Here is a 27,620-nt window from a genome sequence, read left to right on the forward strand (position 1 = left end):
CCCAGGCCCACAAAACCCCACCACCACTCAGGGGACCGTCCCCTCCCTCCGCCACCGCCATCACGGGGAAGAAACGTGGAGTCCCCACCAGGTCCTTGCCCCGGGGATCCCCGCAGACCCCCCACCCCCGGGACCCCCCCCACCCCCCGGGACCCCCGGACAGAGGAGGCAGACGGGCAGGTTCAGCAGCACACTGTATTGCGCGTCCCACACAGCGTGGTTCCAACAGCGGACGAGGCCACAAGCGTTACAGAGCCGAAAGGACAACGGTCACGCGCGGCACGAGCTGCTCCCGGGGAGGGGGACATGGCTCTGCCCCTCCCGGGGGTCCCAGCAGTGACAGCGGCGACGCCGAGGCCCACCAGGACACGAGGGGTCCATCCACGCTCCATCCCACCGCCCGGCGTCGAGGCAGCGGCGGCTGCTGCCCGGTGGGGCCGGAGAAGTGATGTCCCCTCCCTGCGCTGGAAAAAAGCCGCTCAGGTGTTTAAAAAAAAAAAAAAATTAAGAGGTGAAAACCCGTCGTCGCCTGGCACTTTGAAACACGCGCACACAAAAAAAAGCAGTTCTGAAAACCCATTACAAAGCAGAGGTCAATATATAAACGCCACCCCCCCACCTCCCTACTCACTGAGTAACTATCCCCAGGAAAAGAAAAAAAACCCACCACTTAAATACAACTTCATAAATATTAAATCATGGAAAAAATTGAGACTTTTGTTTTCTTCCCTCCTGGGAAAAAAAAAAAAAAAAAGAAAAACAGACACAAACAAATACGGGTTAGGAGGGAAGCTAAGGAACAAGTGTCTAATATAGACAGTTACTCCAGCTATAAAGTGTAACCTGCCGGGTGGAGTTGGAGGCGCAGGCAAGGAGGAGGAGGAAGATCCAGCAGATCCTCCCACTCATGGGTCTCATCCCGACGTTAATCGGTGCCGAAAGGTTTGAGAGCCCTTGAGAACCCAACAGATTGTGAACAGCAACCGTCCTCACGCTCCACCAACCCCCTGGGGATCCGGATACCCAGAGTAAGGCCATTCCGCTTGGTATTTTGGAAAAAAAAGTAATAGAATTTACAAAAAAAAAAAATTTGCTTTTTCTTAAAAAAATATTAGCTTGTGTCGCATCCACTTTAAAAGGTTGAAGTGGAAGGTGGGAAGAGACTTGGCTCTGAAAAAAAAAAAAAATCCCTTTCTACACCACTACATTCTTTGTTTCCTTAGCAATCATTGCTAATTAGTATAGAAACCCCTTGCACTACCACAAGGGCAAGCTTTAAATTACTTTTTTATATATATATAAAAAAGAAGAGAGGATTCTAACCCACCAGGAACACGGGGAAGAGTCACTTCATTTCTTTAAAAAAAGCATTTAGTGAAAATAAACATCAGTCCAACATCTGCTCTGAGATCTCTAGAGAAGCGCCTGCAGCCGGCGTGGGCCAAGCGGCACCGCGGGGAGACAGCAGCAGAACGATCCTCCCCTTCCAGCTCATGATCTGGTTTAAAACCGGACTCAAGATGCCCCATCCTTGCGCGGAGGCAGATGTCTGGCCCATTTCGGTAGGAATCTCGGTTTCCAGCCGCCGGCAGCACCGGTGTCGACTGTGATACAGGCAAGATATCAAAAGGGAGCCGAGCTATAAAAACGGAAGGGATTCTGCACGCGGCGCCCGCAGCATGACAGAGGGCAGGCGAAGGGATCGGAGCAGGCTGGGTTTGGTCCATTTGCTTAAGAAATACTTCTAAAAAAGTGTGCCCCTTACGAAGATCTCCCTTCACCTGCGACTCCCTGCTTGGCGGGGAAGGAACGAAAGGGCTTTGTTTAAAAACCGGGGGACACAAAGCAATCCAAAACCTCCCTGATGTCGGAAAAGCTTCGCACATTCCAAGTCCTCCGAGCAGCGCAGCACCTAGCTCTCCTCAGCGCTGTCTCGGGACGATGCAAGGTGGGGAACAGAGGAGGGTACAGCAGCCAGGAGCGGCTGGCGGGGGAGAGGAGCTCATCCATGGTCAGCACAGCCTCTGCTCCCCCTTCCTGCCCCTCTCACATGGGATGCTTTCTGGTGGAACACTGAAAAAAAAAACCCTATTCATTAACAACAAAAAAATTACTATATTGCAGACTAAAAAGAAGTGATAGGACTGAATTCAGGAAAACATTTAAATTAAAAACGTTTTTAAAATACAAAATAAAACCACATTGCTCTGTCGCAAACTGCCCCAACGAGGCTCTAATGCCCGTTTCCCTCCCAGTGACTCCAAAGAGTCGCCCTTCTCGCACGGTCTGTGGTGTCAGCATTGGAAGCAGCTAACTCCCTGAAAGTCAGATCCCTTTTCCAGAGGGTTTCAGCCCACGCAGAGCAGTTCCTCCTCCTCCTCCCGACAGCCAGCTTGGCTCCTGCCAGGCTTCAAAGGAAGGAGGACAGCGGGGACACAGTGGTGGGCTCTGCTGCAAGGAGGCTTCCAGGTGTCCGAGGCTCAGCTGCGCTGGCTCGGTCTTTGTTAATACTATCCCGCTAAGTGTAGCCCAGCCTTCCAGCTTTTAGGTTTCTGTCCAGATAAGATAACTTTTAAAAAAAAAAAAAAAAAAAAAGGTCAGCAACAGGGGCTGAACGTTTGTCAGACTCCACAGACCACGCAGAGCACAGAACAATCTGCTTCCATCGCAGCGGCGTCGGTGTGGCTTCACTGCAAGGAGAAAAGAGGAGATGCTGGAGAGGGGCCAGCCTTCCTCCGAGGAAGAGCAGCAGGTCGGTCTCCTGCCTGATCTTTCCCTAAACCTTCTCCACCCTGGGAGAGGCAGAGCGGAGAGGGCTGCTGAGTTCAGGCTTACCCCCACCGCCACATTAAAACAGGAGGGTCCGTGAGGATTTATCACCCACCGCGGGGACAGCGAGAAGCGCCTAGGCAGCTTCACCCTGGTTCATCTCCACCATCAGTCCCACCCTGGGCCCTCAGGAGAGGGGCACGGCTCCGCTTCGCCTCCCGCCGATCTCACCACAGGCAGGAGCAGCAGATTATCACCAAGGGCACCAGCAGTGCCCAGCACCAGACAGGGATGGAGAACATCTGCTCCTGCTCTGGTCGACTCAGCCATCCCCTGGGTGCCTGTGTTCCCAGCACCGCCAGGGACCACACAACCCCCACACTTCACCCACCTCCAGCCCTGCTCTTTTCCTCCTCGACAGGGAAGTACTCACAAAGCTTATCTCCGTTTCTTGCAGGTCTTCGAGCTGCTCTCTCAGCTCTGCAGAGCGCTCCAGTATGGAAGGTCCTGGGGAACCGCTGGGGAAACAGAATGGGGAGACCTGTAAAGCAGTTTTTAAAAGCGAGTTGTCAATCAGCCACGTCTCCAGGGCTGGACCCAGCAAACAGAGCGTCCCAGCACGGCATGGAGGCGTCTGCCAGGCAGCTTCAATGTGGAGGCGCAGGCAACACGGTCCCTGCTGGGGCAGCACCCAAAACACCACCCAGGAAATCATCCCTCCTCATCTGATGTGACCTCAGACATTAGACACGAGGATCTTTTGCCCAGCCAAGCAGCAGCACCTCTTCGCAGAAGTCTTCAAGCACCTCATCAACACAGAAATTGTCCTGGGTGAAAACAGTCCAGAGACGAAGAAACCACGAAGTGCCACAGCCCCGTGAGTCTCAGCCCTTCCAAGAGGCACCCTTGCTTGAAAAAGCCCCTGGCAAACCTTTTATAAACCTTTTATAAACCTTTTATGCTCCGAGTGCGAGCTGCAGCCTGACAGCAGGATACGTAAGTGGCCATGCTGAGCGCCTGATAGCATACACTGCCAAAGAGAAAACGCAGGGCACAGAACGAGACTGGCTTCAGCTCCATAACCTGTTATATCCCCACTTCTCCCACGATCCTACTGGAAGGCTGCAACCTGCTGGCTGAGGAACTCCAATTCCCAGCTCGGGCACTGCTGAGGAGATGGTGACCACAGCTTCCCTCCTCACCCCCGGAGCAAGAAGTCACATCCGAGCGTGTCCCTCACCTCAGGGCTCGCCGGTGCACGGAGGAGGTTTCAGCACTGCCCTCCCGCACTAACACCCGGGGCTCATGACAGCCTGCCCGCAGTGGTTGCCTTAATTAGCGAGGATTCGATTGCCTGTCGCTTGAGTGCTGGACGCATCGAGCTGTTTGGCCATCAGGTCACCCCATGCAAACAGCCTTGGGTCAACACCCGAACGGAGACACGGGGATCCCCGCCAGGCAGGCACAGCTCCTCACACCCTGCACCCGGCTCTCCGAGCCAAGCCCTCTCGCTGCTTCCCACCGGCGCAGATGCTCAGTGCTGGTTACAGCACAGAGCCCTTGAGGTCTGTCTTAAAAACAGCACTGCCGTAACGCAGGGCTGCAGGATGAATCGGGATCAGTTAGATTGGAAAAGACCCTTAAGGTCAAGTTCCAACCATCAGCCTAACGCTACCAAGTGCGCCACTAAATTAGTGTTGTTTCACCATGAAAAGAGGGGGAGATGCTGGGGAGGGGAAAGGGAACTGCCCCCCTCAAATGTAGGGGATCACCCTCTGAAACCCCTTGCCGCAGGATGCCAGCTTCTATTCCCAGCAGCACACGCCGCTGGTGTCCCCAGCACCGGCACACTTCTGCCGGAGGTTAATGACAGCGCTGGGCTGAGGACCAGCAGCACCCTGGCATCGCAAGGGCACCCGTGCCTGCACAGCATCGCGCGGGTCACCAGCAGGAGCACGTCTCAGGCATGGCAGGCTGCACGCCACAGCAGCACGTGGCAACATCTCTGCAGCCCACGTGAGGCCGTGCTGCAAAGGAGACTGAGGTTGTCACAGCAGGGATGGCAGGGCTGAGCTCGTGCTCCTAAAGCAGATCTGGAGCAGGCCAGACCCTGCCCTCTCCCTGGGAAGGGCAGAAGCTCTAGATGGAGAGTTTTTGGGTGAGATCGCTCTCCTTTGTACAGGACTACAGAGATTTAAGAGGTCACCTCCCCCCCAAAGGGTGGTAAACACTCCACTAGACCAGCTGATTCTGTAGGAAGGAAACAAGCAAAAAAATAAACACCTTTTAAAATCCATTCAAGTTACATTGTTATAAATCAACAATCCACAAACTGCTTTCAACCTTCTGAGGGTTCCCAGAGTTTTACATGTCTCCTGAGGTCACAGAAGCGGATTGAAGCCTCCGAGAACAAGTCTGATGTTGACAGCTCAGATCCCAAGGCCCCGCAGAGTGGAAAGCACTGGTCTGTTCTCCCTCCTGGATTTCGTTACCGCCCTCTGGCACTGGCACAGCGGTTTATGGGATGTTGGCAAAAGGCAGCCACAAGCTCGAGTGCCCACACGGCACAGCAAGCGGCGTGTTTCGCTCCAGAGGTACCAGGCGCGAACACAGATCAGGCTTCACATCAGGGGACCCCCTGGGACTCACCCCAAGGGTGCAGCAGGTTTGATCTTACCTACCAGAACCTGTGCTTGCACCGGGGAGGGAGCCCAGCACCACGCGGGGTAAGCAGGACAGCACCCCGAGAGGTTTTACCATTGAGCCTTACAGCAGACAGACACGTTAGGGACTGCTGAGCCTTGGCACAGGGGCACGCTGCGTTACGGTGCTGCATTTTAGGAGTGAACCGGCAGTATGGAACTTCTGCAACCGCTGGCCAACAACAAGCGGGAGGCCAAACCCCAGGGTAAGCCTCCCTGAGCGCACCCTCCAGACAGAAGGTTTTCAGGCAAAGTCTGGTTCCTGCCCTCACCTAGACAAGCAGATGCCAGGAGCTGTTCTAGTCAAATCCTTTGCTGAGCTGTCAGCTTTATGCACTTGTACGCCCACTGACCTACGTAAAGATTGAAGGAGAGAGACCCGCAGTTAAGTCAGTAAAAAGAACACCTCAGGCATGCCGACTGACGTACTGGAAAGGAGCAGCTCTGGTTTAGGACCCCTACCAAGAGGTTTCCATGTTTTACAGAAGTAAGGGGTGTTAATTACAATTGCGTCTTGTTCTCCTGCAGCTCGGGAGAGAGCAGGCACTTCCCTCAGTGCCACTGTGCAGGCAGAGGGTTGGGAATGGGGAAGACTCTTTCCGATCGCTTCCAGGAAGAGAAGTTAACACCTCAGAACAACTTCTAGAAAGGGATCGTCCTCTGACCACAGCTCCTCCTCGTCCCTGCTACTCTCACCACTTCAGCAAGAAACGAAACATTCAAAGGCAGCCACCAGCTCCCTCGGGGCTCTCCATGCATTTCAGCTTCTGAGACATTCAGAACCGCACCTGCACGCATCCTGCAGCCTCCTTTCACGAGGAGCTGTCGGAGCTCAGTGCTACCCCAATCAGTAAGTTGCAAGTGAGCCCAACCCTCCGAAAAGAGCAGTGGGAAGGTCACCTTCAGCACCACCCACCATCGCGTGAATGCTCTTCACGTCCATTTTGGCAATGACACTTTCACCAACTCACTTTAATTGGCACAATTAGCTCTGCTCCAGAACAAAGCCATTAAATACAGAACATACAAGGAACTAAAAGCCACTGGGACCCCCAAGACAGCCCAAGCAGAAGATGCAAGATCACGTCACCTGTAACAGACCGCCCATCGGAACGGGGACACAACGCTCCCCCTTTGCACATGCTCGAACCGGCAGCGCTCGGCTTGCTTCACAACACAGACCACTCAGACAGGTAGTTCCACAAGCATGCCCAACCCCCAAACACCCATAAAGCAGCACAAAGTCCTCCCGTTGCTCACGAACTGGACTTGCGGGGGTCACTGGTCTGCCATGCACCGCAACAGCCAGAGCCTTACCTATTTGCGGGCGAGTTGAGGCCTCCGCTGCCCAAGGAAGAAGTGGACAGGGTCGTGGCGATGGAATCGCTGTTAGCTTCGTCTACCGGCAGGGTCCTGGGCAGGAGATCTGGGCGACCAAGGTGGGAACCTGAGTTGAAGCACAGACTGTTCCATCACCAGCACCAGTGGGATCGTGTGGCACGAGCTCCCACACTAGCCAGGGGTCAGGATCTGTGCTGAATCCCACCCGAGACATTTCAGACACCTTAAGACTGAAGAACTCGCCCTGCAGGCAATTCTCCGTTCCAAGTCCAAGCCTCCACACCACTGCCCAGCCCAGCTTCTCCCCTGGCACAAACCCCACGGGCACAAGCTGTGGGGAAGAGACTAGGGGCACAGGGGACTGCCACGCAGCCTCAGCCGCTTCCCGGGGGGAGCAAGGTCCACGCTGGATGCTTGGACAAGGCTGAAGGACCCCACGAAGACGCGTGGGCTAACCGTTCCCCACCTCACCACCTGGTCCCCTCCTGACTGGCTTTTACCACCTGCCCTTCACGTGTTGCACCAGAATGCCTGGCACAGCCAAGCCTTTACGGGCTCGCTGCTCCTCTAGGCTTCCTTGTGGGGCCGTCAAAGGCCACCTGGTGAATATGAGTTTTTGGCCCCGTCTGATTTCTTGCACACACAGTCCCAGAAAAGAGGCAAACCCCCGGCAGGGCCGCAGAACACCACAGAGGTGTCCTGCGCAGCTCAGGAGGCAGCAAGCTTCAATTAGACAAATAAAAGCTGAAAAATAACTTCTCTAGGATTGATGTGGGGTTTTTTGGGTTTTTTTGTTTGTTTTTTTTTTTTAAGCCCAGGCACCAACCTTGCTCTATGTCCGCCTCCGTCATTACTTGTGCTTTTGTCTCACAGGACATGTGCGACTGGGAAGGCACTCCTTGACAGCTCCGACGAGGAACCGCTGTGCCAGACCGGCTCTTCTTGGAAGGGGATGGCTTTACTTAAAGACAAAAACCAAGAAAGCACTTTTCTAACGCGTTCAGGAAGGAGTAAAAGACTTGCCAGTGACACAGTCTGGCACAAGATCTGTGCCCTGAAAGAACAAGCTGATGGATGAAACAATTCCTGCGAGATCGCATCTGTGAGCCAAAAACAATGTAGGAGGAAGGAAGAGGTGACAGAGCGTAACAGACTTCCTCAAGCTCTGGCCTGCTGCTGTCCACCTTCCCGGACCACAGGCACTGAGCAGGAAGGAGCCAGAAACCACAGCAATCGCCAAGGGAACCGCCGCGTGGAGGTACTTACGTGGTATTTTCTTGAATGCTGTGTTGCACATGAACCGTTGGAACCTTTCGGCGTAGAAGCTGGGTCTGTGCACAGATACAGTGTCCTAGAAATCCAAGGGACAAACGTTAACGTGTGAATTTGAATTAATAAGCGATCGAGGTTAACACGAGCTTCTCTCAGGGTGTTAAGCCTTGAACCACAGGCTGTTGGGCTGGGAACCATTGGGGATTCTCAGTCGGTCCCACAAGCAGCCGTGAAAAGCAGATTAGCTACAAGCAGTGGGCATTATGTATAAAGCAATCAGTACTTGTTAATGAATAAGTAGGTGACCAGCATTAACAAAGCCAACAGTTCTGACAGTACTTAGAAATTAATATGAGGGCAAACACACACACGCCATAGAAATCCAGGATCCTAAGCCAAGAAGGAGCAAGGACAGTGGGCACAATTTAAAAAGACACCAGTATTACTGCAAAACAAGTCTAAAAGTCTTATTTTTCTACTTACCCCGTCGTGTACAAGGGCCTTCCAAGAGTGCTCCAGCTTCTTGACAAATCTGACAAAGGAAAGAAGTAAGAACAGCTTTCAGACCAAGTCCCCACTGTCCGTATCGTATCGTGCCTGCTCAGTACCCAGCCTGGCTTCGCACAGCAGCAGCCAGCACACCCCGAACGCAGGCTGCGTCGGTTCCGGGTTCTCTTCATGGCCCCATTTTTCTAAGACTGTTCCACAGACACCGGGGCTGACTGCACGGTTCACTCTCCCAGGGGAAGGGTTTCACAAGCGTAATTATCAAGAGTAGTTAACTTACGTAGGTAAAGTCTCTGTTAAATGTCACTGCAACCTTCTGCACATTGCGTTTTACTATAAACAGAGGAAACGGTAAGCCCTACAGCTATTTTTTATTTTATAGGTGTTAAGTGGTTATGGCCATTTTAAGCCACCACTTGTTTTTTCCTCGCCGCTTCCTGCACAGTGCCTGCGTACAACCACCACGGCACACCAAAACAGCCTCTGAAGAGTACGTCTATTCTGGAAATTTGAAGCAAATACAGTAAGCAAGACGCAGGAATTGATCCCAACATGCCTGACCAGAAAATAGGAAGTGGTAAATTAAAAAAAAGTTTATTTGTGCCTTAACTATTCCTTGAAAGCCAACCTTGACAACCAGATGGGGGCAGACAATGCTGTAAAGTCTTCACCCTTCGGCAGCACAGAGCCGCTCTTAAATGTCTCTTACCTGTAGGACTGCAACACGTCAATGATGCCGATGTAGAGCAGCAGCCTCTCCCCCTTCGCGTTGCGGGCTGGAATGCCTCCCATCCTAGAGGACAGGACACAAACGTGAAAGGGCATCCTCGCAGCCCACTCCTCTCACGCAGCCTAGCGCGGGCTGAATGTTACGCCAACTACTGAACAAGTGTCAACATACCGGACGTACCTACTGCTCAGCTAACAAACCGAGGAGGTCAGAGCAAAACGCTTTTTCAGTAAATTAGCTAAACCTCCTGAGAATCGATCCTCTTTTCCATCTGTATGACACTTCTATTGAAGATCAGGGTTAACCCCGACTCGTGCATGAGAAGATACCAAGCAAGTAAAGAGCATCTGCTACCACCCACACTAAGGTGGCAGCTGGACTTTATCAGCATTTCGTCTGACCTAACAAACACTCACTATGCCTCTTCCAGATGGAGGGAAGGAACTACTTGAAGCTGCCAATAACTGGCAGGCAGAGAACTCTCAAATGCCACCTGGAAGGCGAGAAAGTCTTTTGTATATTGAGGAAGGGAAATCAAAGAGGAAAGCACAAGACTTGATACCAAGAGCTCTCCACCCAGTGTGACAGCAAGCCTGCAGAGCCCAGCCTGCACCCAAATTAAGCTTCCCATTAGCCAAGCTTGGGCTTTGCCCCTCGCTCCTGGCAGAACTTCCCGGGAAGAGCCACACTGACACAGACTCACTGGTCATCTGTTTCTATGGTGCCCCCCCGCCGCGCCTCTCCCTGGATGGACTCCATGGCTGTGGAGTAGAGGGCCTTCTGGGCGGCGGGTCGTCGCGTATCAGTCTGGGACGTCCCGTCTGCCATCGCATGCTCTCGCTGCGCCAGATCGATGTTATGGATTGCCACAAGCAAGCTGTAATCCATGATTTTAAAGCTCTGCAGGACCTGGGCGGAAAATCAACAAAGGCTCGTTCAGAATCGCAAGCGCAGGGAAACTGTCAGAGCAGACATTTTCCGAAGCGCAGTCATGCATGCCCGGACCCCCAGCGCACGCAGGGGACGGCTTTTAATCTGCCACCTGCGCACCATCAGCTCATCATCGCCAAAGGGAGTCAGAGGAAAGCACCGGTGGTGCTCCTGTGCAGCCGGGGACCCAAGCCAGGGGAGAACGCTGACTTCTGCACGGCCGCCCAACTTGAGACCGGCCTCAGCGAAGCATCCCACCCCTCCTCCCAATCCTGCCCTGCTCCCAGAGCTCAGCCTGGGCAGAGGGTGCTTCCTCCACCTTGAGAGACAGCGCTGGGTTTAATTCAGGCTGGAAGGAAACCGGGGGCCGGGTCCCGCTTCTTGTCCAAACCACCACCAAAAGAACCAGGTTCTCCAAGGTCAACAGGCAGAAGCTACAAGGTGGCAGCTGCCATCTCCTTTCCGTGGGAAAGGCTCAGAAAAGATCTCTCCCCACCACCCTTCACCTTCCACTCACCAAACAGTCTCTCTGTAACGTTTTGCACAGAGCATTATACATGTCAGAGTCCAAGAAGAGGCCATCAGGAATGTCCTGCATAAAATCCAAGTCCTTGTACGTTGGGAAGACCTTCTCTCGCTCCTTCTGGGATGCTCGGCGTTTGTAGGTGGAGCCCTTCAGGTCGTATTTCAGGTGCATTTTGACAGAGCGCGGCAGGAGGTTGTTCATCACAACAATGCGAATGTTTTTGCCTCCGGCCTGGACACAGTACAAGCCGTAGAACTTTGGCAGCAGCGTCCTTGGGTTCTGGTTCAAATTCTGAAACATCAAAGACACAGGAACACCTTCAAAGCCATCCTGGCTATTCAGAATCCCTGCGCTTCTCTACTGAAATGACTCAAAGCCATGGCCGAAGCAGGTAAGAGACAAGGGCAGGTGAACACAGGGAAGAGACAGGTGATGCCTACGGTCGTTAATAACCTCTCTGCAAAGCTGAATGGGTCAGGGAGATCGTAGGAAGGAAGGAGTTTACTGCTCATGCACCCAGAAGCTAAGCTGGGGAGGCTTCAGAGCAAAGGAAGATCTTGTGCTTAGTAAGCCTTTTTAAATTTGGCACTTAGGTCAAGCTAAATACATCAGGACAGAGAGGGATCGAGGCTCTCATGGCTACAGAAGGCACTAGACAGAGTTTTGAAGAAAATCAATGTGTTTCTGGGCTACAACCACAGCAAAAACATTTCACAGAATCATAGTCATAGGATGGTCTGGGTTAGAAGGGACTTTAGAGACCACCTAGTTCCAACCCTCCTGCCATGGGGTGGCCTCCGCCACCTTCCCCTAGATTTGTGGGTTCAGAAGCAGTTTAAGGAATTCAGCCAGTGAATTCCCAACAGCACCAAAAGTCCTAAGGCACTTCTGTAGGGCAAGACTATCTCGCAGCTAAATTCCGTTTCACAGAGGAGGCTTGTAAAGGCCAGGCTGGACACAAACACGAGAGTCAGATCACACGCACGTCATGTTCAGGCTGGGATCTGATTCTGCTCCACAACTGAAGCAGCCTTTTTTGCCAGAGCTGCTTTCATACAATTAACATGCCTCTACTCTCAAAGCTGCTGCTGCTTCTACATGCAGAAACTTAAAAGTCAGAGTCCTTCAACTCTTTATCTTCGCAGACAGAACCAAACATAGTCCTGGGAAGGCAAACACAAGTACAGTTTTGCAAGACAAAGTACCACGGGCGTGACGCTGCGCAGCATGGAAGCGGCGAACAGCTCCCAGCTGGTCACGAAGCAGCCTGCGACCCTCCAAAGGGGTCCGAGTCCCAACGTGCAAGCGCAGCACCCAGGCTTGTGACACCCCGGCAGCCTGTGTCAGCCCACGACTGCCTCAGGCACTGGACAGTTGAGAGAGAAGGTGCCACTCAGCCGGGGCACAGACCCAACTTCCACTTGCGTCTAGCAGGCGGCACGCAGCAGTCCCTGTCACACCGTGCGTCCTGGGGACCCTACCCCAGCTCGCAGAGAAAGCCTTGCCCAAGTGACTCACCATGTAGTAGCCAGGCAGCAGCTTCTGCAAGAACTCGGCCTCTTTGTGCTGAACCGTTTTGATGATAAACTCATCGTCACTGGATACATAGAAGAGGGATCCGCTGGCCCCCGAGTTTGAAAGTTCAATGAGTGGCTCGTTGCAGAGCGAGTACTGAGGAGGACAAGGCAAGAGAAACAGGAAACTTCAGCATGGAGGTCCTTCCTCTTAAACATTAACAGCGGCAAACCCCAGCGTCACACGCAGCATCCACTGCTGTGCTTACAGGGCTGGCCACGGGGCCTGACGGCACCCACAGCTCCGAGGGGGAGAAGAGGACAAACACCCACCCCACAGAGCACACCACCGACGGGAACCCACTGCAGCCAACTTACCAGATAGTCATCTGGTCGGATCCCAAACAGCTCCCGGAAATAGCGAAAGGCCACTGGAGCGTAGGTTTTGAACCGAAAGTCATTGTAGTGATGTGCTGGGGTCAGGTTGCTCCCTTCACTGATCAAGGGGAAGCACACACACAGGTATTTGTATTTGCAACATTTCTTAAGAAGCTGCCCTAAAAGCAAACACCTGCTGGATGGTTGCTTCTAGCACGCTGGAGGACTAGAAAGCACCCACAACAGCAAGCCTTGGTTCACGCGGCCGATGGTGGGCACACAGAGGGAAGGAAGAGCCAGGGTTCTTCAGAAGCAGGTCGCAGGCAGAGGCCAGCGATGCTCTGCAAGCAGCGCTGAGTGGCTCTGCTCAGGAGACCCGCGCTCGCTCCTGCACCCAGCTGTCCTGGCTGGCCACGGCTCCCTCGTGTGCAAACAAGCAGGGTTAGGAACTGATGCTGCTGCTCACTGCCAAAGCGCCACAGAGAGAAGGAAACAAACACTGACCTTGGGAAGAAAATACTTTCTACTACGTAGAAATCTTGCATGAGAACATCTCTTTCGGGTTTGGTGCTCAAGCTTCCAACTGTGTGTGTAATGCCGAGCTGAATGGCACCTTTCAAGGCAGATGACGTAGTCTGCAGGGGCAGAGAAAACGAGTTAAGACAACATGGAGCAGCAGAGTGGAAATAGGAATGAAAGGAGTTAAAGAGAAGAGAGCCCCCAGTTTAAAACAGCACTGTTAGCTGGGGTATTTTACACCTTCTGGCTGCAGCCTCATCATTTCTTTCTCATTGACTAACATCACCTTGGAGATGGGAACACCTGGGAAGATCCCTACATCCCTGACAGCATCTTGCTTCATCCTTGCACTCTGGGTAGTCGAGCAGTAAAGGACGTGAACTGGAATCAACATCCAGCTGGTCCTTAAAAGAACTGAATGCCATTTCATCCTCCCACAGCACTCATCAGTCAGAGGGGGAAGATATACAGGGACAGATTATCTACTGCCCCTACAAACTTCTTGTCACCTTGGTCTTGGAGCTATAGGCTTTGAAGTTTGCCCTTCCCCAGCTTGGGCAGACTCAGGTCTCCTACAGCAGAAGGCAGGCATGGCCAGCACACAACGCACGCTTCTGTTGGTGCTACGCATCCCTCCGTCTGCCTCTCCCGCCAGGTCATGGCTCCTCAACCCTAAGGAGCCGACAGTCGTCTTTAAACAAGGAGCAAGACATGAATCCCAGCCCTGCAGCCTCCGCACTGACTGCCCCAGAACAATGTAGGACTGTGTTCTTGGAACTGCTACTCACACCAAGAGTCCTCCTCTGTCTACGACACACATGACCTCATCTCAGACCACTGGGACACGCTTCAGCCCAGCTCGTGCCGCGGGCTGCCTGGTCCAGGACAGCCGAGCTGAGGTCTGCTCAGCACCCCGACACTACCCAGCCGGTCAGTTCCCGGAGCACGCAGATACGAGCTCTGCTGTAAAGCCTGCTGGAAATGTTGAGGCTGCAGAGCAGGTGCAGGCTGGATTTGTGCACTGCAGCTCACCGACATTTCACTTGGCTTCTGCATAAAGCAACTGGACCCAGAACAAGATCCAGGGCTCATGAGCCAACTAGTTCATGTTTGTTTCCTGAAGCTAAACAAAGCCCAGCCTCCTGCCACATGCAAGAAATCACTGTGGATCAAAGCATTTGGCACAGAAGACACCACAGTATCTGGGGGGACAAACATCTCAAGTATTTTCCCCAGACACGCATCCTCCATGAAGCCTCATAAAACCAACGGGAACATTTCTCTCACTGAACTGGTTTTCTGTTATCAGGTTGGACCAGATGATCTCCAGAGGTCCCTTCCAACCCTGACCATCCTGTGACAATGTCCTTTTGTACCTCAGCTACCTGTTTGCGTCAGCTATTTACTCCAGTATTAGATGGGGAAGGAGGAGGACCCTGACCCCGCTTTTCCTCCTTACCCTTTAAACACTAAAGGTGCTTGAAAACCAGCTCAGCTCACCTAGCCCTGCTTAAACCTCCAGGACACTCTCGCTGTTGGGAAACAGAACTTACAAACAGGGTGCACAACGCCGCCTTGTTTGTGAACACAGAGCCACGGGGCCAGGTTGCCAAGGAACAAGGATTTTTTCTCTCCTATTAGCCAGCACCATCAGCTGAGCAGCTGACTGCCTGTTTACAATCGCTTTTATAGGGCAAAGAATTTTAAAAAACAGCTTACCACCTCTGGAAAAGAGGGGGGTGGAAAACAGACAGGCTGTCCGCTAGTCTCATTCCCAGATAAATCCCATGCACAGTCCCACCAGGCTTCTGGGACCGTTGAAAGAAACATTTCAGGCATTTTCCATTGGCTCCTGCTTTTCTCTCCTGTTACTGCCATCTAACCTCCTACCTCTGAACTTGCTGGGAAACTGAAAGCCAGATCCCACTCGAAGACACGAGCAGTTTCAAAAAGGGCAGTATAACAAAAGCTGGCTGCCGTAGAAACACCATTTCAATTCCTTCCCCTCTGGTTCCTGCTAGAGATGGAGGTACAGCTGGGTTGGAGATTCCAGACCAGAAGCTTCGCTTCCACAAAGCGGTGCGATGCCCACACGGAGCCATTCCCCATTCAATCTACATCCCAGATGCCAGCACTTTAGAGGGAGTCGGCCCAGCCTGATGAAGTCCAACAAACGGGAAGTAGCATCCACAAAATACCCACATTTACAGGCTTTTTCAAAATCCCAAACAATCTCCCCTTTGTAAAGCAAATTCCAGTAATGCCACAAGATCTATAGAAACTATTGTGCCCCAAGAGCACAGCAAGCACCCAGCAAGCCAGAAGGGGCCTAGGAAGCGTTGCTAACGGGCAAAGTTTAAAAATAATCCCCTCTTCAGAAGACTACAGAAGAGGGGCAGAGACAGTCCTGTGGTTCCTTTCCTTTGAGATCATCTTCAGTGACTGTCACCGCTGTTGCCCGCGGTCTAACATCGAGCCTCGTGAGACAGGCTACCGCTCTGGATGGCACTCGCCTTGCGAAGAGAACGACAACAGCCAAACGAGCGCTGCGAGAGGCAACTTACCTTTTTATAGGTAGTCTCCCCCGTGGAGTCCACTCCTCTGTGCCCCTTCTTTATCGTCTGTGAGCCCGGCTGCCCAGAAGAACCTGGCATCTAGGATTGGAGTAAAAGACCGTCAGGACCACGGCTGTAAAACCCCATGTTCCAGAGGGTAGTGGCTGCCCAGAACCACCTGGCGTAATTTTGCTCTTCTCAAAGATGGAGCCTGTGCAGTGCACCCTGCCGATGCCCCCGAGCCCTGCGTGGGGCGAAGGGAGGGCACGGCACCAGCTGTCCTCTGGGACAGCAACAGCATTGAGATGCCTTCAAAGAACCCACTGACTCCTGCGTGATTGAGGCTGGACACCTAAATAGAAACGCCCTCACACCAGACCACCCGGGTCTGCTTGTTTCTAATCACCATCATCACAAACAGATCAGCCCTAAGCAAGCCCGGGCCAGCTGCAGCTGATCGCTGCAATTTCTGCCAGCAAGGCCAAGTCTTGGAGGAAACATTTTGGGAAGGTGGCAAATTCTACTCTGATTCATGCCACAAGAGTTCGCTTGACTCATCGTCTTCTGTCTCACACACGCAGTTGTTAAATGGTGTTTCTCAGTCCAAAGGAGCTGAACGCCTCGCTCACAGCAGGAGAGCTGCGCCGTGTTTTGGTGGCACGAGAGTTGTTCAGTTCCAGGACAAGCTGGAGAATCCCTTGGTAAGGAGAAATACTCCTGACTTCCCAAATGAGTACCTGCACCTACAGTACCTACCGCTGCCTGGCTTACCCCTGACTTCAACGGGGTTGGGAAAACAGCAGCCAAGTGTGAAATTTAAGCATTCTCTCAGCCAGGGGACAAACCAGGTTGTCAGTCAGAAACTTACCTCAGGGGTGAGTGATTTTTTGAAGGTAGATGATCCTGCCAAAAGAACAAAGGCATGCTCAGAAAGGGTTAATCATTATTATGCATCACCAAAAAAAGCCTGACACACCGCGAGCATTTTAAGGCATCTGAAAAAGCACTGACTCACGGCTGATTTCTTCCCCAGCTTCTCCGCTTACAGCAGAGAAAATTTTTGTCAAGCCACAAGGAAATGCTCCTCTGCTCACCCCTCGACAGCCACGCTCAGCTTGTGCGTCAGCTGCCGGCCAGGGTCCGCTGTGCCCCCGCACCGAGGGGCAGGACCACCTCCCGAGGGGACATCGCTGATGGATTACTGACATCTATCAGAACCAGGAGGGCCAAGTGCTCTGCAGCGTTTCAGTAATGCGCTGACCACGCTTTACCTTAAAATTATTTCCAGGACCTTTTATTGAAAGGCTGAAAATGCCAAGCCTTCCACTCGAAGCCAAGCCCAGGGATTTCCATAACTACCATGCTGTCAAATATCTGCAAGGTGGTGTACTTCTATCTTTTAGGCCTGAATTCCCATTTTGGGATTTTTTTGGATGCAGGAAGGGGGAAAAAAAAAAAAAAGGCAATTAGATGACATCGCCCCTCCACGATGTCTGTCTACACCACAAAGCCACCAGCCAGCTCGAGCCCAGCACCGGCGAGGCCAAGAGCTCCCAGGACAGGGACGCTGCCCCTGCCAAGCAAATGCATAAAATAGTGATGTGCTTTCTGCCTCCAGCCCAGAAAAGCAGACAAGCTCTTTCATTTTGTTTTTCTTTCTGCTTCAGACACAGCAACTGAATTTATTAATTTTTTTTAATCTTTTTTTACACAGGAGCCATGACCACAGCCTTACAAAACCGCCCCCGCCCAAAAGCAACACCCTCATCGCACCACGGAGCAAGCAGAGGGTTGCTTCCCCCGACATCCAGTAATTGTTTTACCAGATTAAGCATTACAACATCTAATCCTTGCAGCGGTACTGGGTCCACCCACCACTCGCTCAGCAGAGAAGCCCCTTCTGCTCGCCTGTTACAGGCAGTGTAAAGCCTCACGCTGTGATTTCATCAAGCACTACAGCTCTACAAAAACCGCATTTCAGCAAAAGGAACAGAGGTACTTCACAGCAAAATCCATCAGCCTTCTGATCCCCTTATCGAGTGATCAAAGTTCTCATTTCAATACATATTAAACAAGCAAACAAGAAGAAAATCTGTGACAAACGCTCTTAGCTAAACAAAGCCAGCGCAGAACGACCGGCTCCAACTGCCTTCCCACCCCCTCTCATCTCCTTTAAAGAAAAGAAAGTTTGCCCTGACAAGCTCCAGTTTTTGCATTTGAAGTTTCTCACAGCCAGCCCTCCTCCTCCACCTCCTCCTCCTCCTCCTCCCCCCCCTGCACGCTCGGTGCTCTTTGGAGCCAGCCGCCCGTCTCCACCTCTCCCATCGCTTCCCTCTTCCCCTCGCCACCAGCCCAGATTTGGGAGCATCTCCAGCTCGGAGGTGGCTTCTGTCACTTAACGTCTTACAATGAAACCAGTAAAGCTCAACTCCATCACCCTGCCACAAGGCTTTTGAACTTGCAGAGATCCATCAGGGCACAGGGACGGAGGAAACATCCCCGGCATCACAATATAACACCTGTTCAAGAGCAGTTAAACCTTTTTTTTTTTTTTTTTTTTTTTTTTTAAGGAAGCATCTGTAATGATGTCAATCGAAACCTCTGAAAGCCCCATGATTTAAGCAACCCTGAAGCAGCACTACCAGCCTCATCACCTTGGAGAGTCATCGTGTTAATATTTAATCATCCGTGCAAAACGGTATTCCACCAGGACTTAACTAAAGCTCTCTCGCCAGAGGACCCAGCAGCGAATCTTCCCTCGGCTGCCTTAATCACGTGCCACACATGTTAAAAGCCAGAATATCCGAGGAGCCTGGGCTGGAAAAGCTAAGCACCCTCAGGTGCGCCTGGCTCGTCCCCCAACGGGGTATCTGCACCCGAGGTGCCACCGTGATTTTAAGGAAGGTGTGCAGCATCTCAGCACCGACCAGAGACCTGGCTTCACCTTCTCCCCCCAGCCCAAGACCACAGAGCGTCTTGGTTTGCCCGTTCACGTAGCGATTTGGGAAGCGACAACAACACCTCCCCACCCCCAATCAAGCCGGTTACAAGAAGGGGTGAGTCAAGCAGGGAAAGCCGCAGCCCGCAGTCGGAGCGTCGGCACGGTTGCAGCATCGCTCCCATCCCAGCACACCCAGTTTCCGCAGCAGGAAGCTCCCCCTCCCTCCCTCCCGCTAGTTTCCAAATGACTGCGCTGCCGATTGGGAAATAGGTAATTCCTGTTTGACCACGACAAGGGGAAAAAAACAAACCACCACAACGCTTCTTCACGCGTGAGCGCGAGGATGAGCACACGGCTGGGGAGGTCTGCTCGGCTCCGCGCAGGGGTCTATCTCACACCCTCCTGCAAAAACAAGCTCTCTCGGCTACCAAAAGAGTTACCAGCTGAGGTCAGAGAACAAAACTCCAAGGTCTCCATAGGAAAACGCTCCAGTTCTCTCCATCTCTCTTTATTGCTACGTCAAGGCAGTTTTGCACTGTCGCACACGCGCGCACTGCTTGGAAAAGTGAATGTATTAAATTCAATAGCATCAATGTAACAAAATGACATCATTTCAAAACAGCTGCTATTCCTGGCTCTATTTAACCACCTCTTTAAAACGGAAGAATTCATTGGTCCTAATTCTGAACCAGACCAACAACTGGAAAAATGTCTTGAGATCCCCTAAACAGTTAATTCTGGCCAAAGGAAATAAATCAGTCCTGTTCAAAAATGAATTCACGATGTCCCAAAAAGTTGTTTGGTTCGTTTTTGGTTTTTTTCTTTCTTTCGTGATTCCGGGAGCAATCCCTACGGGTGATTTCAGAGCATTCCTCAGAGCTGTTTACTGGAAGCTGAATCAACCTAAATAAATAGCTGTCTGCCTTCCACCAGCCTTAGCTGTCCGGGATTGTTTTCAGCCAGCAACAGAACGTATACTCTTACCGACCGTGACATAAACGCTAGGGAAAAAAAGCTAAAAAGTTGTGGTGATGGCACCTGGTCAAATGGTTGGGACACGTATTTCAGTGGAAGGAGCTTGTGACAAGGCATTCGGGTCAGATCCTCGCTCATCTCATCTAGCAAACGAGCACGTTAATTTGAGATAGCCAGGACAAATACCCACTTTGCTCTATTTTTAAATAGAGCTGCTGAGACACATTTTAGCTATGCCTCATGTTTTAGACAAAAATAAAAAGTGAAAACGTTAGCACACCCAAACACATCATCAAGCTCAAGTCTCCAGCGTCTGAGTGGGGCAAGCCGAGCGCCAGGACACATCACACCAGCATGCACTGCCCTGCCTCCCCGCTCCCGCTGCTGCCTGCAGGCTTGTCTCGGCCAAACAAGTGGCCGGGGCGAGAAGGGCAGCTGGGTTTGCCCCAGACAGGTCCTTCTGCTGCTCAGAAACGGGAACGTTCTCCTTCCTCACCTGGACTCTGCCCACGGGTAGTGGTACCACTGGGAAGAGTGCTTCTGTGCACAAGGTGCTGGCCCCCAAGCCTTAGACCCAACAAACACCCCCCGGAGGACGTGTAGCACCTCAGAGCTTCTGCAGACGCATCCAACTCACCGTCCGCGCAGGCATCCCCCCAACACATTTTTTTTCTCTGCCTGCAAATCCCCCCTCAACCCCCCCGCCCCGCAGTCTGTTGGGATCAGTCCCCCCCCAGCCCAAGGCCACGGATGGGAACAGCAGCGAGATTTCTGTTCTCCAAAGTGCAACCCAGGCAGAAACCAAAGCAGAAAAGCCCCGCTGGAACAATCCTGCTGGTGCGCACACGGATGCGGGGAGCTGTTTAGATGTCAGGAGAGCGCTTACACAACACACTTCAGCAAAACAGCGGCTGTTGTTGAGAGCAGCAGCAGCTTACGTGGGGGGGAACCACCAAGTCTGTCGATCCTCAAAAGCCAAGACAAGTTACGTCACACGGCATTTTGCTGCTGGTTACAGGAGAGGAAGAAACCATGCTTTTTTTAAGCACATACACGCAACACATCTACCTCTTCGAAACGACATCACCGAGCAGCACAAAAAGCTGAAATCTATACAAGGAAAAGCAAAAAGATTACACAGTTGTCACAGCGAACTGTTGTTTCAGCTGCTTGAAGAAATGAGTGATGCTTCCCCCAAGAAAGTTAAAGAAACACAAAAGGAAATCCTGTTTTCACTGAGTGAAAAGAAAGGTCCAAATTTTGCCAGCAAACCCACTTCTGAGCCAGGCACCACAGTCGCGCGCAATAAAAACCTCTTCCACGGCCGTGGAAGGTAAGAGCCTAAATATTTCATTGGCTTCTCTCAGGAAGCTCTTACGAAAAACTGCGCGAGTCTGGCCCGAACTAAAAGTCCAAGGCAACGCTTCGCCACAGCAGCTGGAGATAGCAGCAAAGCCAGGAGTGCAGGCAGCCCGCCCCGGCCGGTGCAGAACACGGCCCTCCGGGGGAAGATAAACCACCGGGGAACACTTGACCCTGGCCAGAAGGCCAAGCAGTGAGCAACCGTCCTGACACCCTTTGCATCGGTAGATCTGTTCCGATAAATTACATTCAGGACATTAAACCAACGGCACCAAAGCTGCCGTGAGAGCCCCGTGAATTCAGTTTCTAAAGAGCTCCGGCGCCGCCGATTCCCGTCCGGGGTTGTCTTTCCCAGCACCATTAGCGGTCGGCAGCTGGTGTACGCATGACTGATTTTACTACCCCGGATTAGCACATCTTCATCCCTCTCCCCTACACTTGTTTGAGGAGCCTGTTGATGGAGGCGCAGGACGAGACGCTCCTGAAAGTCACTGGATACCGCTGACGTGTCCGTGCCGGCAAGCGGGTGACGCGTTGGGAAAAGGCCCAGGGAAAGAGAGAGGAGATGCAATCTCGGTAACGTTATCTAGCCACTTCTCGCTGCCATGCAGAAACAGTAAACCCTTCCTCAATCTCTCCTCACCAGCACGCTGCCAAGTGATTTGTGAAGAGGTCAGCACACCTAGCCGCAGAGAAATAAAGCAAATTTTTTAATCCAAGAGGCCAGGGGCAGAATCAGGAACAGGTTTCCACGCACAAGGTATTTTTTAAGTACCCAGGAGAGAGCTGAGGCCAGGCAGGACATCCAGAAATCAAAAAAAAAATAAAAGTAACAAACCACAACTCACTCTGCCTTCTGCCGAGGGGAGCAGAAGGGGTGCTCACCAACGGTGAGGAGAGGAGAACATCCCAAAGAGGGTGGGCTTTGGGCTTCCACCTCCACCACCTGGATGAGCAGGAGCCAGTGCTGACAGCAGCAGCCAAGCCCTGACCTCACTGAAATCCTGGATCCACCATTTGGGGCTTATCCCAGCTATTCCAGGAAAAGATGTGCTTCACGGCAACTAGTTATTTGGGAGCACCAGCCCAAAACCAACATAACTCCATCAGGGCTGGGAAGGAACCCATTTTCCTTCGCGTCTCGTCAGCACAGCAGACCTTGACCAAAGATCAGTGGTCACAAGAGCACCGACAAACAAAACCCTGCCTAAATCCGCACAGAAACATGAATACGTCTTGACTGACAACGAGTTACTCTCTCCACTGAGAAAGGTTTGAAATAAATAAAAAAAGTCTTCCGAGTCACATAAATGAGACTCGGCTGCATGATGCTTTCAGCAGCAGAGGATGGAGACTGTCCACGGACCAGCAGGCAGCTGCTAGGACTAAAGGGTGGAAACTCTGAAGACAAAAAGGACAGTGAGCAAGAAGTTTCCAGCATCTGCTCCCGACTCCTGGCCGTATTTCATCCCCCGCCATCCCTCTCCCGAGGCCAGCCCTTTGGCCAGAGCCATGCCCCATGCTCCCCCAGAAACACCAGCTCCGAGGTGGGGTGGACACGCACACCCTTTGGTCCTCGTTACCAAACTGCTTGGGAGCCAAAGAGCAGCACGGAACTGCAAAAATCACAATTAAAAGAAAATAAATCAGTAAGTTCAGCAGAGCTACCATCGGCTTTGGGGAAGAGGCTGGAAACGAGGCATGTGGGAGCAAGGGCTAGCGCGGCCGGCAAGTATTCCCGTTATTGCTTTTCCGTATGGCTCAGAGCAAAACGACCTCGGGGCGGGAGGAGGGGTGAGGTTAGCTCAAGTTTCCCAATAGAAGAGGGGGCAGACTGATTTTTGCTGAAGGCATTTTGGACAAGATCACTTTCTGGAACCTTTGATGGCAACTCCTGCTTAGCAAAGCTGGGGAGACCCTCCTTCCCTCCAGCAGCATCTTCTGGCGCATCGGACTTGCGCAAGGTTCTGCCATTTGAAAATGAATCCTACCGCTGGCCGAAGACCAACGATTTTACAGCTCTGCATTACTCCCGCTTTCCACCAAAACACTTCGATAATTTAAAATCTAAGCCGATCCCTGCTCCCAGACAAGGCCTATTGAAGAAACACAAAGGCACCGGGTTTTCCCAGGTGTCAATGAATTTGAAGTCCAGCTTTACGGCTATCGGGAGCTACTCCAGGGAAACAAATCCTAACAAGAACCATTCCAAGCGTTCCCTTTCCAGCCCGCCCTGCAAACACCACCAAGCCCCAGGAAGGAAGCGTGTCAACAGCCCCTATTCCAGCTGAGCGGTTGCGGGACTTGCTCAAAACCGAACCCAGAGGGAGCTGGCAACAGGGAAAGCAGAATTAGCATCCTGCCTGCTGCGCCACCTTCTTAATTTGGGGGAAGATCAACAATCCTTTCCCAGAAGAGTAAGATTTAGGTCAGATGTAAAGTATCTTTCTGCCCTGGGAGCACTCTGCTTTTTAAACAAAGCTAAGTCCGCAGGGACGCGGTGAGATAATACATTTAATCACCGCTACTACACGGTAATCCAGAAGGGGCAAGAAGGAGTACGATACCTCGTCTGGGGGAAAGCGAAGCCCTGATCCCGGAGAAGGAAGCTCTGGGTGAGCAGAGGGAAGCAGCACAGCCAGCATTAACTCACCTCCATCTCAAAAAAAACACAACAAAAAAAAGGCTTTTCAACGCTGCGGGGCTAACAGGGGTGGCGGGGAGGAGAAATAAAACACCAAGCGGCCCCTTACAACAATACCCAACAGAGCCGGAGGGAGGGAGGAGCAGCTTTTACTTTCCAAAGGGAAATTGGGTTATAATTCAGGAAATGGTGCTCCAGGTCATCAGTGTCCCCCCAAAACCGCACGATTCTCACTCGGTTTCTAGCTACCGCTTTGCCAGACAAGCTTCCCTCCAACAGATGAAATCTGTCATGTATTTAGACAAGCTGGCTCCCACCTTTGTTCCTCCAAGGGTGGTCTTTTGTCTCCATCTTAAAGAGAAGGAGCTTTGCCCCGCGCTGGGGCGGGCACCACAACTCCCACGGCACCAAAAGGGACAGCGAGTTTGGGCGGCAGGACCCGGCTGACGACACTAACCTGCGACACCCATGGACATTTCTTTCACAGCTGACGGTTGGGAAGAAGAGAGATTTTTTTTATTATTTTTTTTTTATAACAGAGACAGGACTCTGAGTCATTTCACGGTCCTATTTTAAGCTTGAGGATGATGAGCCATTCAGATGTTTCTGTATAATAAACTCATCTTCCCTCCTGCGCGCTCAGTCTCGGTGAGGTGCAATCAAGAAAGCTTTGTCCCTCTTGCAGGAATTTGGGGGCAGTGGGGCAAGTCTTTCTGGGCATTTTACACCTATATTAAGGGCTAAGCAGTTCAGGACCCCGCTCTCAGCTCACAGTCGAGAAGAGTTTCCTGCACCCAGAAGTGACCGAGCCATTTTGAAAGCAATTCTTTTGTCTGTGGACTCCAGGGAGGAGCCTGAAGCCAGGGTGACAATGAACTCAGCTCCCTCGGACCTGTAATTATAAAGCAGCCGCAGCACCCAATGCGCAAAGGCCCAAACAACTGAAATCCCACGGCAGCATTCTTTGGCACATGTTGCTTCAAAGTGAAAGCAGCAAAGTTAAGAAAACCTCGCTGGGTGTTTTGCCAGAGAGTTAAATAGGCATCAGGGCAGAGAGAGGGGAAACCGCTGCCTGCCTGGACCGGGAAGGACTTCAAAATCATCCTCGTTACCCCCGTATCTACACCGGGAGACACCAGTAACCCAGTAATGGTCCCCCGGGACAAACCACACCATGGACCACCGAGGGTGACAGTGGCCCAAAAAGCCACAGCCAGGCTTCAGGTGGTTTAAGGTTTACCGTGGAGCGGAGCAAAGCCTTGCATTCAAAATAAAAACCGGCCTCTTCTTGTCCCCTGCCTTGCGTGGAGCTGCTCCTCCAGCATCTGAGCCCTTCCAGCACCCATTTCAGGATCGCTCTCCTTGGCTTACAGCTCTCATCGTTCCCAGCTCGACCCGTTCTTTCCAGGAGGAACCAGGTCCTACCCAAAGCCCAAACGCTGTCTGGAGCAGAAGACAAGCCCCCAGAGAAGCCCCGAGTCTCCTGGACGTGGGGATGAATTCAGAGGTTTAAAGCCTGCGCCGTCAGGGATCAGCCGAGGTGAATGCGCATCACGTATCGCACACGTCACGCGGCAGAGGCTCTGTCACAACCAGAATTCAAATCCTGTGGGAAATGCGCGTTAGCCAACACCTCGCTAGCCGGAGAAGCAAACAATAGCAATTATTCCACCAGGAAGAGAGAAGAGATTTACTTGTGTACTTGCATATTTTCTCTTAAGTAATGCTCTCAAAACCCTTCAAGCCTTCGGAAGCTGGCTCCTCCTTCCAGCTCAGAAGACGGGCGAGCATGGGAGAAGATCAAGATCTCAAAGGAAGCCTCAAAGCAAGAGAAAAAGACCCAGAGGTCTTGCCCCTGGTCACTCAGCCCTGTGCTGAGGCACCACCGCTGCCGCAGCCAATAAAGACCAAAGCGCTCTCCTCTTCCTCGCAAAACTGGCTTTATCAGACCAACAGGTACGACTTCCCCCGTGCCTACTCACACGGTGAGCAAAGACAGAGCAGGTACGGTGAACGTTCTGTCTTCAGCACTGCCCAAAGGACGCAGCCAAGAGGCCAGAACATCAAGCACACATAGACATCCTCGCTAGAGGACACTCCATCAGCACCACAGCAATAATTAATTTATTTTACGGTGGTGCTCAGTGATCTGCCCCTAAATACTTCTGAGAGAGAATTGGGGGTAGCGGGCAGCGAGGGTTAAGGTGCAAAGCACCAACACTCTGAGAGCAGCAGATGAAGTCAAGATCCAGCCACGAGTTTTCCTGCGGCTTTCTTCTTTCCCACCTGTGACTTGGGTGACAAGTGCTGCCACACTGACTGGGAAGCTTCAGCACATTACATTATAATAAATAAAGAGTCTGGCCACTTTCTACCAGAGAAGCTCAGGAAGGGTGGCTGGATCTTGCCAAACCCAAATTTCAAGGCTTTGAGAAAGTCATTTTGGTTTCTAGGCCATAAAGTAGTGTCAAGAAGCTGGTCTGGAGCCTCCAGGGAAGGAGGGAAGGGGAATATGGCTCTGGACTCCCCCAAGAACGCTGCCAGACCTGTGAAACGCCGGGAGGAGGCAGAATTGCAGGTTTAGGGACCAGAAGTGCCCCGGTTTATCCCAGACGAGGTTTACAACCCTCGTTACCATCCCTCTGCAGGAACGAGGACTCTGCCCAGCCCCAATCCTGCGTATTTCTGCTTCGGCTCGCGTTTTCAATCAGCGGAGCAAGAGCCATTCTCGGCCATCAGAGGACTTGGGAGACCTTTCCCTTGACTCTGACTGGCTCGGGTTTTAGTCATCAAAACAAATCTAACCAGAAGATGTTTATGTTCCCACAGTATCTTGCCTCCCACAGGTGCCAAATGGCTTCGATGAACCACCTTCGCCTTGCCCAACACCAGATGCAGCGGAGAAGAGGGTGCCTCCGCCGGGGAGATGCTCTCCTCCCCCCTCTCGGGCAGGGTCCTGACTAAAGGACCCCGTTTCGGCTCCCTCCACCCCCCTACCCCCCAGCAGCTGAGCCCGTGGCCCCAGGACCCGCTGCCACCCCAAAGCCGGCAGCCTGACTCATGGCTCAGGGTCTGCAAACACCAGGGAGCGGAGAGTCAAGTTTCCCCTGGCACCAGCCCCTCTGCACCCCATCTGAGGTAACCAGCCCCCTCCCCACAGCGCCCTGCCCTCCCACCCCACCCTTCTGTAGGGGGGTTTCAAGCCCCCCTGAGCCCCTTATTCATGCCCGGAGGGTCCTCGCCACAACCTGCGGCCTCCTCCCCTGGAAAAGGTCAGCCCTGCGCCCACCAACCCCAGGGGAAGCTCAACCCCAAGGCCCCCAGCCCAGCCCCACGAAGCCCACCCTGCTCGGGCCTTGGCCCACAACCCTCCAGAGAGCCCAGCTTCGCCGCGCCCCCTCCCACGCTCGCCCCACGCGTGTGCCCACCCCCCAGCCCCACGGGTGAGCCCAGCCCCACGGGCGAGCCCACTCCCCAGCCCCACGCAGGGCCCGGCCCAGGCCCAGAGCCCCTTCCTGCACACACCCAGCCCCACGCACCTCACAGACCTCCCACCCCCGCGCCCCCCGAGAGCCCGCCTCAGCCCCACACCCCCACGCCCCTCGCGACCCCCAGGCCTTCAAAGCCCCTCACCCCCCCGCCCCTCAGAGCCCCCCTCCCACCCCCACAGAGCCCCCCTCACCACCAGGAACCCCTCGGAACCCCCAGCCCCGCTCCCCCCGGCTCCCGAGGAACCCCCCCCTGGCCCTCCGCCGGCGCCAGGCCCGGCCCCGTACCCGCCAGGCCTCCGCTGCTGCCGCTGCTGCCCCCCGACTCGGGCCCCGCCGCCGCCATCTTGGATCTCCCTCCTCCTGCGGCGGCCGCCGGCTCGCGCGCGGCGCCCGCGCCCCTCCCCGCCGGGCCCCGCCCCTCCCCGCCAAGCCACGCCTCTCCTCGCCGGGCCCCGCCCACAGAT

The 27,620-nt window shown here is 53.1% G+C and overlaps 1 protein-coding gene across 9 annotated transcripts; it reads right to left on the reverse strand.

The window, feature by feature from the left end:
- Positions 1-177: 177 nt before the first annotated feature.
- On the reverse strand, positions 178-27,591 carry PIP5K1A (phosphatidylinositol-4-phosphate 5-kinase type 1 alpha). Of its 9 annotated transcripts, XM_055696698.1 has the most exons (16): positions 27,442-27,591; positions 16,612-16,646; positions 15,753-15,842; positions 13,174-13,304; positions 12,670-12,787; positions 12,296-12,448; positions 10,769-11,068; positions 10,025-10,230; positions 9,301-9,384; positions 8,568-8,616; positions 8,079-8,163; positions 7,639-7,773; positions 6,789-6,918; positions 5,744-5,824; positions 3,203-3,287; positions 178-2,569 (listed from the first exon to the last, which is right to left on the reverse strand). In XM_055696698.1, exons 1-16 carry the CDS (start codon positions 27,497-27,499, stop codon positions 2,519-2,521), a joined length of 1,791 nt encoding a protein of 596 aa, XP_055552673.1. In that variant the 5' UTR covers positions 27,500-27,591; the 3' UTR covers positions 178-2,518. The 9 variants fall into 9 exon arrangements, with proteins under 9 accessions (XP_055552673.1, XP_055552665.1, XP_055552672.1 ...); XM_055696690.1 differs by lacking the exon at positions 5,744-5,824 and having other exon boundaries at positions 6,789-6,897; XM_055696697.1 differs by lacking the exon at positions 5,744-5,824 and having other exon boundaries at positions 178-2,690; positions 3,203-3,310; positions 6,789-6,897.
- Positions 27,592-27,620: the final 29 nt, after the last annotated feature.

Source organism: Falco cherrug, chromosome 19, assembly GCF_023634085.1.
Source record: "Falco cherrug isolate bFalChe1 chromosome 19, bFalChe1.pri, whole genome shotgun sequence".
Classification (NCBI taxonomy): Eukaryota; Metazoa; Chordata; class Aves; order Falconiformes; family Falconidae; genus Falco; species Falco cherrug.

Excerpts from the sequence above, each read along its gene's own strand:
- PIP5K1A (XM_055696698.1), bottom strand. The coding sequence starts at position 27,499 with ATGGCGGCGGCGGGGCCCGAGTCGGGGGGCAGCAGCGGCAGCAGCGGA. Across the intron at positions 15,843-16,611 it reads AAAAATCACTCACCCCTGAG|ATGCCAGGTTCTTCTGGGCA; the intron begins GTAAGTTTCTGA and ends CTCCAATCCTAG. Across the intron at positions 8,617-9,300 it reads GACGTGTTGCAGTCCTACAG|ATTTGTCAAGAAGCTGGAGC; the intron begins GTAAGAGACATT and ends TTCCTTTGTCAG.